The sequence below is a fragment of the Nicotiana tabacum genome, chromosome 7 (assembly GCF_000715075.1).
Source record: "Nicotiana tabacum cultivar K326 chromosome 7, ASM71507v2, whole genome shotgun sequence".
In the NCBI taxonomy this organism is placed as follows: domain Eukaryota; kingdom Viridiplantae; phylum Streptophyta; class Magnoliopsida; order Solanales; family Solanaceae; genus Nicotiana; species Nicotiana tabacum.
In genome coordinates, this window is record NC_134086.1 from 142,315,425 (window position 1) to 142,329,317 (window position 13,893).

Below are 13,893 nucleotides of genomic sequence, written 5' to 3' on the forward strand. Positions count from 1 at the left end.
TTACTGTAGTAGCTTATGCGTTTTGTGAACTTTTCTGCATATTCTAAAGTTGGCTGTTATGTTAGTTGTAGCGCGCCTTCCCTCTTCTCACTTTGGAAAGATTTTTCAGTATTTTCTTACGATGACTTGGTCTCGAGAGTAAAAGATTTCTTTTTTTCTGTGAGCTTGGTTTACTTGACCGAAGTATAATGCTGTAAATTGTCATATATCGCCTGGCAAAAAGAAAAGAAAAAAGATCTTACTACTATTCAGTCACTTGACAATGAACTGAATTATTCTCCTCCCTCCAAATATATATATAAAGTTGAACAGATTTAATTATCCGGGTACCAGCTGTAGTTTTCACACAACTAACCAGAATTCCAGAAACATTATAATTTTTCAATGAAGTACTAACTGATATTAAAGTTAAAAAAATCAAAGAAATTGGACTTTGGGCTCAAATTGTAGTAATAATTTGACTCTTCATGTAACAACTAAGTCAAACAAATAAAGTACAACAAAAACAAAAAAAAACAAAAACACTTTTTCTGGGAAGTGGCTGTTTGCACCTGGGTAATCCTATTCTTCCCATTTGGTTTTCTTTTACATGTCCACTGCAATTCGTTTATACAACTCCGCCGGCAATCTGGGAGTGGCATCGGCCTGTAATGGAGTCTTCATGTAGGTAACAAGCCCAGGGTTCTCACCCATATCAATCTCCTCTGGGCTCAATCCATTAGAAGGAGCCCAATGAAAATGGTGCAAAAGATGGCCCAACATAGAGGTGACCAAGTTGATACCCAATTGTGCCCCTGGACATACTCTTCTACCAGCACCAAATGGGAGTAGCCTAAAATCATGTCCCTTCATGTCCACATCTTCCTCAAGGAACCTTTCAGGTCTGAACTCCAATGGGTTCTTCCATACCTTTGGGTCGCGAGCAACTGCCCACACGTTTACATGCACGTTGGAGCCCTTAGGAATGTCGAAGCCACCAATCTTGACGTTGGTGTTGGCTCTGTGTGGGAGCATTAGAGGAGTTGGAGGGTGCAGCCTTAGCGCTTCCTTGGCCACGCATTGTAGGTATGGGAGGTTGGGGAAGTCTGTTTCGTTCATCACACGCTCGTAGCTGACCACTCGGTCGAGCTCTTCTTGGGCCTTCTGCTGCACTCTTGGGTTCTTGATCACCTCAGCCATTGCCCATTCAACAGAGATTGCAGTTGTGTCCATTCCAGCTGTGATCATATCCTGCAATTTCAATGAGACCAGTTCAGAGTTCATCCCCAAAATGGCACTCAGTATTATAGGTGTTCATCTAAGCATAATCCATTAGATATTTCATTTCTCATTTTAGCTCATTTTTGTGAATCAGAGCGACTCGGAGCGCCAAATGGCTGAATCTCATAAGAACGTGGCAGCAATCATTTTAGCTCTTTTTGTGAGGTAAGTGTCTATTAATTTACTTACCCAAAGTAAGCCAATGAGAGTGTCTTCACTTAGGTCATATTTCTGTTGGAGGGTCAGCAATGCATCAAAGAAGTGTTGTTTGGCTCCTCCACTCTGTTGGCGAGCAAGGGTGTGCTCCTCCATAATAGCTCGAGTAAGACGGTCCCTACGTGCCCCGTGCTTAGCAAAGGCGTCCTCGTCAATAGGGAACATCCAGCGAAGCCATGGGATGTGTTCGGCCATGGCAAGGGATGCTCCAAGCTTCAATCCATTAGCGACAATCGCCTTGAACTCGTTTCCTTGTTCATCCATCACACCTTCAAAGTTTACAAACCTCTTCCCAAAGGCAAGTCTTGTTATGTTGTTAAAGGCCACTGCTCCAAGGTACTTCTTCACCAGCAGACTCTTCCCCACATTATCTACACAAACACCATATTCTTAGGCATTTAGCACCATATGTTCACGGTTGAGTACTCGAGATATTTTTTTTTAACCCCTTCCAAATTAGGAGGATCTATAGTGTTTCCACACTTCCCCTCCATGGTGACTCGAACCCAAAACCTAACGGTCGTAGGTGGAGGTGCTCTTACCAATTGAGCAAGCCTCACTTGTACTAGTTGTCGATAATATCATCTAAAATATAAGTATAGGTAATTGTCCCATAAAAGTGGGATTAGTAGCCTAAAAAATAAAGGAAGATACCTGCCATAACGATTAAAATATAATTACATAACGTAAAAATTCTTTACATTGTAATTGCATCTATAAGTTAGATCCTAATATAAAAAGCAGTAAGACACCAAATAATGATTTTTTTGCAGGGTGATCATAATGTCACGTGATCCTCACATGACATTGGACAGACCAACTTAGCGATTATAGCGGGTCTTTTCAAAGTTTGGTGTACCATTTTCAAGTACTATCATTAACCACCAAACACGCCTGCTTGTTAAGATGGTCAACTATTCACCATTTCTTTTTCTTTTTTTTGCAAAAGGTTAGGTTGATATTAGTCAACCCATCCATATTATTTGACCCCATTACCCACCAACCCCCTGGGTCCCAAATAACAAAGAGAACCACCAAGGCACCAAACATTCACCAAACCAAACGAAAGCTCAACTCCTAATAAAGAAAGAATAACTCCTTTTCTTATCTACATCCACGTATATGGATGTATCCAGGAGATTTACTTAGACTGGACAATTAGAAATTTCAAAATTCCACATACAGAAGAAAGAAACAATTCTTTTTTGAATATTCCTAGAGCGGGTATATTCAGTCGTGTTTTTTCCTTTAAAACTGAAAGAGCTAGATATTAAACTTTTTAGGAGTAAAAGTATAGACATCTTCATACTATAATTTTTCAGTAATTTACTAAAGTAAAAAAGGAAATTTTAAGGCATGAATATTCTAAAAAGGAAACTATTTTAGTACCTCAAATACAAAATAATCTGAGTGGATTCTAAGGTTTTAATATGGTTTTACTCGATAATGTGTCTAAGCATCATAGCCATTACAGTAAAAACTAATAAACGGAAATTAAATAACCAACTGAAAATACATAAGAACATTAAACAAAAGAGGAAGGCTAAATTTTAGTAAAAACGTACCAGGATTAGTGCAATCTCTGTAAATGGACTCCACCATAGCAGTGACCTCATCTTCTCGAATGGGCCTAAGGGCTTCAAGCCTTTTGGGCGTAAAAAGCTCGATTGTACAAACCTTTCTAACCTTAACATAATGAGGGCCATAATCGGCCCAAATAAGATCTTGCCCGTCTCTGCTAAACTTAGCCGCCGATCGGCTCCTGTGCCGGTCAGCCAACTGCTGGTCCTTTTCTTTCAGAACTTCCTTAGCTAACTCCGAGCTGGAAACGACGACGTTTAAGGTCGACCCGAACCAAACCGAAATGATAGGTCCGTAGGTTTGGGCCCATTCGTAAAAGCATCGAAACCTGACGGGCTTTATCTGGTACAGATTTCCGACGATGGGCCGTGGACTTGGGCCCGGCGGAAGCTTGAATCGGAGACGATAGTAAAGGTGATAAGCTATAAATGTGAAAATGAAAGCTAAAGGAATTGCAACAGCTAAAGAAATAGCCATTGTTAGTGATATTTGAGGATTAGAAGGGTAGGAGGTTTTATATAACAACTGAGACAGAGGGAAAAGGGAGGTGGAGGGAGTTGGTGAAGGGTATTTTAGTCTTTTAAGGAAATGGTTGTTGGTGCTTTTGGTGAAGAGTATTGTCTTGGTTTTAGAAAATGGAAAACACGAAGGGTTGGGGATTTTAAATTTGAAAAAGAAAATTAGGCATACGAATCTTGTGAAATTTTGATTGGTGAGGAAAGTGTATAGGGTGAGTTTATCTATTAGTAATATCTTTGGTTAATAGTAGTATTTATTTTTTTTAAAGTTTTTTTCCCTTTTAAGCAAGATATACAATATCCTTAATTATTACGAAATTTCTCTAAAATACCTTTTATTCCAATAAATGTTTCATTAATTAGAACAATAAGGGCGAATAACAACAACAACGACCCAGTAAAGTCCCACTAAGTGGAGTCTGGGGAGGGTAGTGTGTACGCAGATCTTACCTCTACCCCGATAATAGGGCAGAGAGGTTGTTCCCGGTGAATATGAAAAAAAAATTAGTAAATACTTTTTGGAAGGTTAAATATGTTGAAATAAATTAAGTTTGATTAAACGATTAATACTCCGTAACAGGACTGAAATATATAAATAGGAAAAAAGGTAAAAATATCTAACACCTCTTGTTTAAACATTTTGACTAACTCTTGACAATGGGAGTTTGACGCAAATGCAAGAGTGTTCTGATTTATTGTCAAATAGCCCATGATGTGCTCTTTTTTTTTTTTTCCGAAAGGAGGAATAAAACAAAATTTAATTATTGATCTTCACTTAACTTTTTAGTGTTTAAGACATAATTCTCAATATAACAATAACCTCCCTCCTTTTGTCTTTCAATGCCAATGTTAGTAACATGTATGATGTTTTGAATATTTTATCTTCTATGAAAATTTTTACGAACTTATTATATCCTGACGTTATTGAGGATGTTCTTATATATGACAAATTTTATTAAACAAAACAAATGCACTTAGTTCACATTCGATCAAGCTATTTAATTAATCATCGTGTCTCCACGGTTAATATAAACATACAGCGCATAGCAAGGTTTACATGATGCCTAAGAATTCAAATTCATTTAGCCTTGTATTTAAATGAGGAATATGAATAGTGAGAATCATATAGTTGATTCATCTTATTTGAAATTCAGGTATACTTATTATTGTTGTAAAGACAAATGAGCTATACACGAGCAATGGCTGAGCTAGGGAGGCAGAAGAGTTCATCCGAACCCCCTTCTCTCGAAAATTACACTGTGTATGTGAGGTAAAAAAAGTAATATATGTATACGTATAAGATGTTGAATCCCCTTGGCTTCTCCACATATTTAATTTTTTATTTATTTTTTGAACTTCTTTGTAAAAATTCTGGCTCTGTCAATATATAGGAGCGCCCACACAGACGTATTCTTTTTTAGCTTTAGGAGCAGTTGTTGGAAATACTAATGAAGATTGGAAAACAATATGCCCGCCCATAGAACGATGTGGTTGGTAAAATGGACCCACCTTAAGTAGGTATCCAGTATGGGAATTAAGGTATAGCCAATGAAAGGTTTACAACTCTTTTTTTTCCAAACATGCGGGCAAACTGCAAAATTGAAAAAAAAAAGGGTGAGAAAAATGGAAAGAAGTAAGAGTATATTAAGAGAAGCTGGGATAGAACATATAGAATTGTTTTTACTGGTAAAACGGACCCACCTTAAGTGTATATAGTCACTAGTGGATAGAGATCAGTACATAATACATAAGATTTACCTAAATAACATATACAGATGACTCATACGGAATATGATCATTTAACTAATTCAATTAAATTGATTGTTGACACGCAGAATATTTCTCTTTGAATAATAGTATTACAAAAACTTACTGGAATATATATATACTAGGTCATCTACCAATATATAACATGAAAACTAAATGGTTTGTCCTAAGAGATGTCAGAACTTGAGCTTGAAGTGTCCTGAGGGGCTTCAGATTGGACCTCAACTTGGGGAGCAGGAGCTTCTGGAGCAGAGCTTTCAACTTCTGGTGCATTTGGTGCTTCAGTTTCTGGTGCTACTGAAGCTTGAACAACTTCTGGTGCAGTTGGTGCTTCGGTTTCTGGTGCTACTGAAGCTTGAACTATTTCCGCTGGCTTAAACTTGTTGATATAGTAGCTAAGGGATGGTCCTGAGTACTCCATTGTTTGTACCGGAGGAGGTGAGTTCTTCCCGACTTGAAGGAGTATCGATGAAGCAGCTGCAATAGAGATTAAGGCTATCCCAGCTGCAATAGCTGCGGTGTTCTCTGCTCCATCAGAAGCTGTGCCCGCAGTCCCAGAGCTGATACCACTTTCTGCTACATAAACTGCAGGCTGTTTCCAAAGTGAGCAACGTTAGCGACGCAGATAACATAACTGAATCCATACAGGTCTTCAGATAATAATATTTCCTCTAAAAAGGGCTAAAAGAGGATGATGATTCAGTGTGATACTGCCAAGATATACTCTCGCCCATCATATATTGTACCGAACTATTCAGTAGCTGAGATGGATTTTGGACAGAATCACATTGATCCTAAATGAAGTGAGAGGCCAGGGGGCAGGGAAAAGGGCCGAGTTGATCAGCATTGGCAATCAGGAGAAGCAAAACGGCTTGTCTTGTGGAAAAGCAGAAGAGCAATTGGTATGTTATGATTCATCGCATGACTCCTTTCTAGAATCCTGATATGTCCAAGATTCAATTCATGATATCTCTAGAATAAATACCTTAGGGCCTGAAAATTTGAGATCTGAGATCTCTACATCCTCAGCTTTACATAGCCTACATACTTTAGTTATGCCATCCTGGCTCCATATATTGTCCCAAGTGAAATAGCAAAGGATGTAAGGTATGAAAGTTAGATTTAGAATCCTGATATTTCCTAGACCAGATTCATGATATCTCTAGCATAAATACCTTAGACACTGAGCATGTGAGGTCTGAGATCTCTATACTTCCTCAGCTTTACATGGCCAACATCCTTGATCTTTTGGCTATGCCCACCTGGCTCTATTCACTTGAATATACTACTGTTTATCTTTTTCAAACATGCTGTGAATTGCTTTTTACCTCCACAAGGTAGGGGCAAAGTGTGCGAACACATTGGCCTCCCCGGACCCCACACTGGTTGTTGATGTATTTTTTTGTTTACTATTCACTAGAATAATGGAAGATAGATTTAGCCCGTGCGGAGAAAAGCTGAGAATTAGAATAAAGCTAGAAATATATAAACCCTCCTTCTCAAAACTAGATTTGGTCTAGTGCATATGTGGATTAAGAAAACTCATATGGGTGGGCCTTCCAGCCCAATACCTCACAGTAAAAAGTGAAACAGCCTACAACCATTTACTCTGTCCAAGCATCACTATAAATAACTTGCAGTTGCAGTGGTAATACTATATTGATACTTGAAGCTGAACTTCAACAAAATGAAATAAAGATTGATTCGTTTTTGTAATTCAACAGACAGATTTCACTACGAGATAGTTTCTCATGTGAAGAGCTAAGGCATGCCATAATCTGAAACTTCCTTTTGCTCCATACCATCTGAACAATGTAGTTTCAGGAGAACTTATGTAATTGCAGAACATAGAAGTACTAACCTCAACAGAGTATATATTTGTCTGCCCAGCAGTATCCTTCTCAACATACCCAGTCCAGCCACGCTTGCGAGGTGGAAAGGTCCCAACCACTTTGGTGTTGTCCCCAGCTACCCACTCCATGCTCACCTTCCCAACCTGTTTCAAAAGAAAAAAAAATCGTATCAATACTTTTTCCAGTGTGAACTACCATCTTGCTGGACAGTATTGACATACAATGTCGATTCAATAATGATTATTATAAAAAGCTCTAAAATATGGGCTGAGGAGACATAAACTCAAAATTACTACAAAAATTGTATAGGTATTGTTTGCAAACTTTTATATTATTGATGAAAAATAATGATTAAATGCTTTTGGTACATTTGAAATGGCTTAACAGTGATACTGTGAGCTATCGACTGTGCTTTTCCTTTTTTCCCCCCGACTTATAAGCTTAATATCGGCGAAGGAGCTAGCTGAGAAGTTCTTTAAATATTAATGTCTCAAATACAATGTCTTTTTTTATTAGGAATGTCTGAATTTTAATGTTGCACAAAAAGGCAAAAGCTACGAAGAAATGTACACCAAGTTTGCTCCTTCCTTCTCAAACTCGCTCTAAAGGAGATACGAAGGCTTCATTATCCACATCCTTCTAACAGCTAGTCATATCAAATGGTATTTCTCTCAATAAATCTTTCCCCAAAAAAAAATCAATTTGCTCTAGTTTTTTCCTAATTCGTAGCAACATACTTAAAGATTTCCTCATTAGATAAGAAAAAAAAAAGTATTCCATGTGTCTCTATATGCCTAAACTATTACAAATCTCCTTTGCAGCTTTTTCCAGAACTGGCTCGCCGATCTTATACATTCTAAATGAAATTAAACTGCTTACTGCTGCCATCTTGACAAGTTGTAGCAGTAGACATAAACATATCATTATCACTCAAAAGAGCCCGTGCACAGTCTTTAACTAATTTTAATAAAATAGTCTATAATTACAACACTATAGTATTTTCTTCCCCCAAATATTCATAAGTAGCCATAATTGTTAGCCATTTTGAGAATTCTCTACGTATTTAAACAATTCCTCAAAAATTCAAGAAAAAAGAAAAAAATTCACTCGAGGGAGTACAAGACTGTACATTCCCGCTTGCGTTTTCAATCTGTCAACAAGTATTAATCTACATACACAAATTCAACAAGGAAAAGAAGTAGTATATAATTAAGCAAGAGGAAAATTGACCTCCTTATCAGGGGCACATTCTTCATCATTGCAATCAGCATCATCAGTTGAAGCTGCCCTAATTCTGAATCGGATAAGACTCTGCCTTTGTCTCAACTTTGAGTCTTTCTGATATGTGGAAAAGCTCAATCGTCCACTCGAAGATGAGGCTATGGCGCAGCTGTTTGCTGATAACGCAGCGCAAGCCATTATTTTTTTAGCTGCCCAACAAAAGCTTTCAAATGGTTGTGCCTATTATGTATATTGAGGAGATGAAGCAGAACCACTTGTAGAATTTTTTGCTTCTTCGATTGGCTGTGTTTGAGCCTCGAAAATCCTTTCCTTTTGAGGATGCTTTGGTTTTTGTGGTTTGATTTGAATGCACGTTGAGTGGGTTATGTGTCCTACATTTCACTCTTTCTAAAAGTATTAAATGACAACTATATCCCTCTTTGTCATTTTGTGACATCCAAAATGGAGTACTAAATTTTGATTATTAAAATTGATTAAATATAAGATTTTGCGAAAAGTATGGTTTTTAGCAGAAATAAACGGCACTATATGAGATATAATAAAATTTAGAGATTATATTTAAGGAAAATATTTTATGTAAATATGCATTGAAATAAATTTCAAGATAGTTTTGTTTGTATTTGGCACGTTATGTTTGTGACAAATATATTGTGAAATAACATTGCTTGTGAAAATTCTAAATTGGCTGAGCTAAGCAAGTGCGAGCAGCCAAATATTCCATGGTGTCTCTTACGTTCAATTGCGTATATCTAAGATCGCTCCACAGAAATGTTGGAGTTTTGAGCGGGGAAAAAAATTTAAAATTTTTGAAAAATTCATTGTCAAAAAATTATCAAAAACTTGCAAAATTCAAAGACAAACGGGGCCTAAATTGAATCGAAGTGGGCACATGACAAATTATACCACCATAATAGTCGATGAAGTAAATTAAAGCTTAATATATGTGGATGGAGACCAGTCTTTCCTTATTTTGTACCACTGCGAGACCAATTTGGTAGGGTTTTGTCTAAGATAGTTAGTGGCAATGTTGCATCTTTCTTCTAAATTTCATGTTGTTCTTGTTTTTCATATGATATCTTTGCTGATACTAATATTTTGTCCTTTTGTTTTCTTGAGCCGAGAGTCTTTCGGAAACAGTCTCTCTACTCCTTCGGGGTAGCGGTAAGGTTTGCGTACACACTATCTTCTCCAGACGTGAGATTTTATTGGGTTGTTGTTGTAAAATAATATATGCCAGATAAATCCATCTCAACCGCCTTGCGGGCAGTTCAATTGCATGAGTCGCAATCTGAGTTTCTGAGTTTTAGCATATGTTTTAGGTTCGAGTAATCAAAAAGGTCATGTACGGTTATTAGTGAGTCTGGAGAAGGCATATGATGTTTACCATTGTTCTCATTATTATTATTTAATATGTTTATACACTGATATATTCACTTTTAGCCCACGCGAAAACTATATACATTTGGTAGCTGAAAAAATATATAAACTTTGTATAATTTTTGCATATAACATACAATTATATATATATCGACTATTATTTTGAGAGCGGTTATACAACTGCTAAGCCCAATTCCCAAAGTTGACCGGGACCTCATTTTCAAAGACTCTGTAGACATTTAATTGCTCATGCACATGATGAACATAGTATTTTTCATTTATTTGTTTCTGACAACATTTACTCTCCGGTCCAACCTCATTAATTTCTTTCCGGTTCCAACGCTTTTCATTTCTTCCTTTGCAGCCACATTTTCTCTATCACACACACAAAAAATGTCCATAGCTAACTTACCTGATTCCGCAAGCGGAGTAATTAGCCTCAGATATGGTATGGCCATTATCATTGGCATTTTGATACTCATTTCTCTTATCATGTTTGCTTCCTACGCTTGTCTTCGTCTCAAATTAGCTGCTTCTTCTAACACTGAAGACTTCACACCTGCATCTTCCAATGGGGCTATATATAGTTACTTCCTAGGATTGGATCAGCCCGTTATAGAGTCATTTCCCAAAGTGGTTTTAGGTGAAAGCAAGAGATTGCCCAGTCCAATTAATACAAATCTATGCGCTATTTGCTTGTGTGAGTATTGTGCGAAAGATTTGGTTCGTTGTATACCGGAATGTCGACACTGTTTTCATGTAGATTGTGTTGACGAATGGTTGCGGAAGAGTGGGACTTGTCCAATTTGTAGGAACTCTCCAGCTAATTCTCCATCTGTCGGTCCAACTTCGACTATGCCTAGTAATATTCCTCTTGCCCAATTAGTACCCTTGGCTTATTATCAGAGATGATGTTGTTGCAAAGGTGTAGGTTTAAATTAAATAGTATATATAGTACTTCTTGTTTTGAATTCTGTTTTCTTATTACAATTTGTGTACAATCTTGTTCCTAAATTTATGTAGAAATTGTACGTTTAAGTTCTTGTTTTAAATTTTATCATTCTCCATTTTTTGTTACCTTTGAGTGCTGTGTAACACATTTCGTGTTTTTAAAAATTAAGTCAAGAATAGCGCATTAAATAGTTAACTTCAGAAGTATAATAGAAGTTACAATCTTTTGGTTCGTGGCAAGGGGTATGTAACTGGAAATTGGTCAAAGTTCAGGAAGATATCTATACATTTTCCCTAAAACATACATAAAGTTCTTGTTCGGTTGTATGTTTACACTAACATAAAATTCATTATTACTCGTATACGGTTTAGCTGTCATTTTTGTTGCCCGCCTAAGTAAATACATACATGACTTATGTAGGTATCTATGTATTATTTATACAAGATTGAATAAGAATACAAGATCGGTAATGCATGAGTTTAAGCAACTAAATTTTTCAAAACTCATGTATTCAACAATCTTTTTATAAAAAAAATTAAACAAGCCACATATTGATTAAAAAAAGGGGAAAAAAGAGAGAGAACAAAACCACATAATTTTCCTTTAAATTATACATCGTCCAAGAAATAATATTCCTATACTAATTCATGTACTATAATCAATGTACTATTGCAATACTATCCCTAAATTACAATCCATGTTATCCCCTGCATAATTTAATCAAACTGGCCCCAAGGGCATTTGGAGGAAGAATTCTATTCCGTAGTATAAACTTTTAGGCGTCGTTTGTTCGTAATTTTCTTCTTCTTTTTTTCGGACATTTATTTCAAAAACATGTTTGTCCATGAAATTCTTTATTGAAAATAAGTTTTTCAAAGACTGAAAAAAATTTCAAGACTTTTTTCCTACTCACAAAACTACAACATTTTTTCAAATAAAATACAAGTCCAAACATAATTTTAAATTCTGAATATCATTTTTCAACTTAACTACAAATATTATTTTTTTCGAAAATTTTAATTTTTATATCCAAATGCCCTACTTAGTTTCTTGACTTAACAGACTGAAAGTAAGCCCTGACCCTCCTAATTTCTCTTCCATAACTTTAGAAAGCCTCTCAAACATGGAAGGTGTAAAATAATTGACCCAATCCCCAATCTCACCTTTCCTAAACAAATTCCTGTTTTCAAAATCTGAAATGGCCCCTTTACCTTTCTTATTTACTTGTAAATCCCTCAAGTTCTGAAAACTACAAAGAGATGACACATCTTTTATAATTCCTCCCTTTTCCTCCTCCTTTGTAAAAGGAAATCCCAAGAAATCAGCTAATCTCTTCAATTGATTACACACATCCAATTTCATATCCTCATATTTTAAAAACAAGACCTTATTTGGATTTTCTAAACTTTCTCTCCAGTACCCCAACATATGTTCCCAATAAGGACCAAACCCTATAACTCCCCTACAGTACAAATCAAAGGCTTCCTCAAGAGTAAAAGGACCTAAAGATTCAGGTCTAATTTTGACTAGGTAATGCCAAACTGAAACAAAGGCGTCAAAAGGGTTCCGACAAATGTAAACAATTTTGCATTTTGAGGTCTTAACTGAATTTGGTAATGCCCCAAAAGGGACGTGAGTAGCAACAAGGCGTGGAGAAGGTAAAAGAGAGAGATCAGGAAGGGAATTAAAATCAGCGTAAAGTTTGTATTCAAGAAATGGGACAAGTTCGTGAGGATTATGAGTGAGTAAAGGGTGATTAATATTCTTTTGTTGGACGTTGAATTTGTTGCGGTTTACAATGGAGAAAGTGAGTGCTTTTAGCCATGTAGTGCCAGATTTTGGTATGGACGCGAGAATTAGGTCGTTGTCTTGAGCTTTAAAGTGTTTTTGTGTCGAAATTATGGCTCGGATTTCTTTGGGTTGACACCAAAAGTTTTGGAATAGGAAAAGATTGGGTGTTCTCCACCCTTTTTCTTTGGGAAGAGAATTGAAAAACTCATCAAGATCGTCAGTTAGAGTTTCTTGTGGTTGTTCACTTTTGGATTGGCTTTTGAGGAAATTTGTAATAGTCATTTTAGCTAGCTAAGTTATCGAGGGCAAGGATATGATTTGCATGAGAAACTAGAGCTATATATATACTAGTAGTGAAATGGTCTCAGTTCTTATTTCTTAACTTTATATCCATGAAAAACATGGGAGATCTAATTCGCAATATTCAAAGCAAAACAACTTTTAATACGCAAACCCGAATAGTAAAACGTGTATCTCGCCTTCGTGTAATGGTGGGTTGCTAGTTGCTATGTAGATACGGGATAAGTTGAACCTATAATTTTAAATATTGAGTATAAATTTATGTGTAAGATTCACTAAAATTGCAACAAATAGTATTATTTAACTCAAAAGATATTGAATTCTTTTTGGTTAAATCAATTAAAGAAGATAAAAGGATAAATCTCAGCCAAGCATAATAAACTCCAGAATGAGAGATAAATGAGGGATGAACAAGGTAAATAGAATCTACTGATCTCGTGGAACAGAAAGATTAAATGTGAAAAAATGATCACCACCAATATCGAGTGAATATTACAAAGGAAGTTCTTAGTCGAAAAAGTTTCTGCCTTACAAGGTTACTTCCTTCCTATATATATATAAGGGACAACCCCGTTCTGAACCCTAGGAGACATACCATAGGGAATTTCGAAAGTATATTCCTAATGCACTATGTTAGGCCGATACTACTACAAAAGTCATACGTCCATCATCTGTTGTCGGTCGTCGTCGTCCTCCACAGGACGTCATGCTGTGAATACCTCATCTTTTGTCGTATTTGACAATAGCCGTGGTCGACCAAATTTGGATCCATACAGTTAGTCCCTCCGCTTGTTGAGGTTGCGACTTGAAGCATCCTTGATGAGCGGACACCACCCACAAGTGTAGAGAAATTTGATTTCACGAAACGTCATGACTTGGCCAACAATAGAAGGTTAGCGTGCTTAACGAGACCATGGATGGTGTATCTTATCGGGAAATGACGTCACCTCCACGTGCGTCATCATTATGCGTGTTTTCGAGACAGGGGCTAAGAGCTTGTCGCTTCGATTTTGGTGCCATTCTGTAGCCTTCTACT

The 13,893-nt window shown here is 36.7% G+C and overlaps 3 protein-coding genes across 3 annotated transcripts; all 3 read right to left on the reverse strand.

Annotated features, from left to right (window-relative positions):
* Positions 1-377: 377 nt before the first annotated feature.
* On the reverse strand, positions 378-3,555 carry LOC107797681 (cytochrome P450 98A2). The gene is made up of 3 exons (XM_075217780.1): positions 3,042-3,555; positions 1,450-1,847; positions 378-1,230 (listed from the first exon to the last, which is right to left on the reverse strand). Exons 1-3 carry the CDS (start codon positions 3,532-3,534, stop codon positions 586-588), a joined length of 1,536 nt encoding a protein of 511 aa, XP_075073881.1. The 5' UTR covers positions 3,535-3,555; the 3' UTR covers positions 378-585.
* A 1,801-nt stretch (positions 3,556-5,356) lies between these two features.
* LOC107797683 (protein MAINTENANCE OF PSII UNDER HIGH LIGHT 1) lies at positions 5,357-8,789 on the reverse strand. Its single transcript, XM_016620594.2, has 3 exons — positions 8,426-8,789; positions 7,204-7,338; positions 5,357-5,934 (listed from the first exon to the last, which is right to left on the reverse strand). The coding sequence occupies exons 1-3, from the start codon at positions 8,612-8,614 to the stop codon at positions 5,509-5,511; spliced, it is 750 nt and encodes a 249-aa protein (XP_016476080.2). The 5' UTR covers positions 8,615-8,789; the 3' UTR covers positions 5,357-5,508.
* A 2,468-nt stretch (positions 8,790-11,257) lies between these two features.
* LOC107797678 (cytosolic sulfotransferase 15-like) lies at positions 11,258-12,885 on the reverse strand. The gene has a single exon (XM_016620588.2). The coding sequence runs from the start codon at positions 12,837-12,839 to the stop codon at positions 11,805-11,807; it is 1,035 nt and encodes a 344-aa protein (XP_016476074.1). The 5' UTR covers positions 12,840-12,885; the 3' UTR covers positions 11,258-11,804.
* Positions 12,886-13,893: the final 1,008 nt, after the last annotated feature.

Coding starts and splice junctions, on each gene's coding strand:
- LOC107797681 (XM_075217780.1), bottom strand. CDS start 3,534: ATGGCTATTTCTTTAGCTGTTGCAATTCCTTTAGCTTTCATTTTCACA. Junction 1,848..3,041: donor CAGAGATTGCACTAATCCTG/GTACGTTTTTAC, acceptor GTGTTTGTGTAG/ATAATGTGGGGAAGAGTCTG. Junction 1,231..1,449: donor CTCTCATTGGCTTACTTTGG/GTAAGTAAATTA, acceptor TTGAAATTGCAG/GATATGATCACAGCTGGAAT.
- LOC107797683 (XM_016620594.2), bottom strand. CDS start 8,614: ATGGCTTGCGCTGCGTTATCAGCAAACAGCTGCGCCATAGCCTCATCT. Junction 7,339..8,425: donor AATGTGCCCCTGATAAGGAG/GTCAATTTTCCT, acceptor CTTTTGAAACAG/GTTGGGAAGGTGAGCATGGA. Junction 5,935..7,203: donor CAAATATATACTCTGTTGAG/GTTAGTACTTCT, acceptor CTTTGGAAACAG/CCTGCAGTTTATGTAGCAGA.
- LOC107797678 (XM_016620588.2), bottom strand. CDS start 12,839: ATGACTATTACAAATTTCCTCAAAAGCCAATCCAAAAGTGAACAACCA.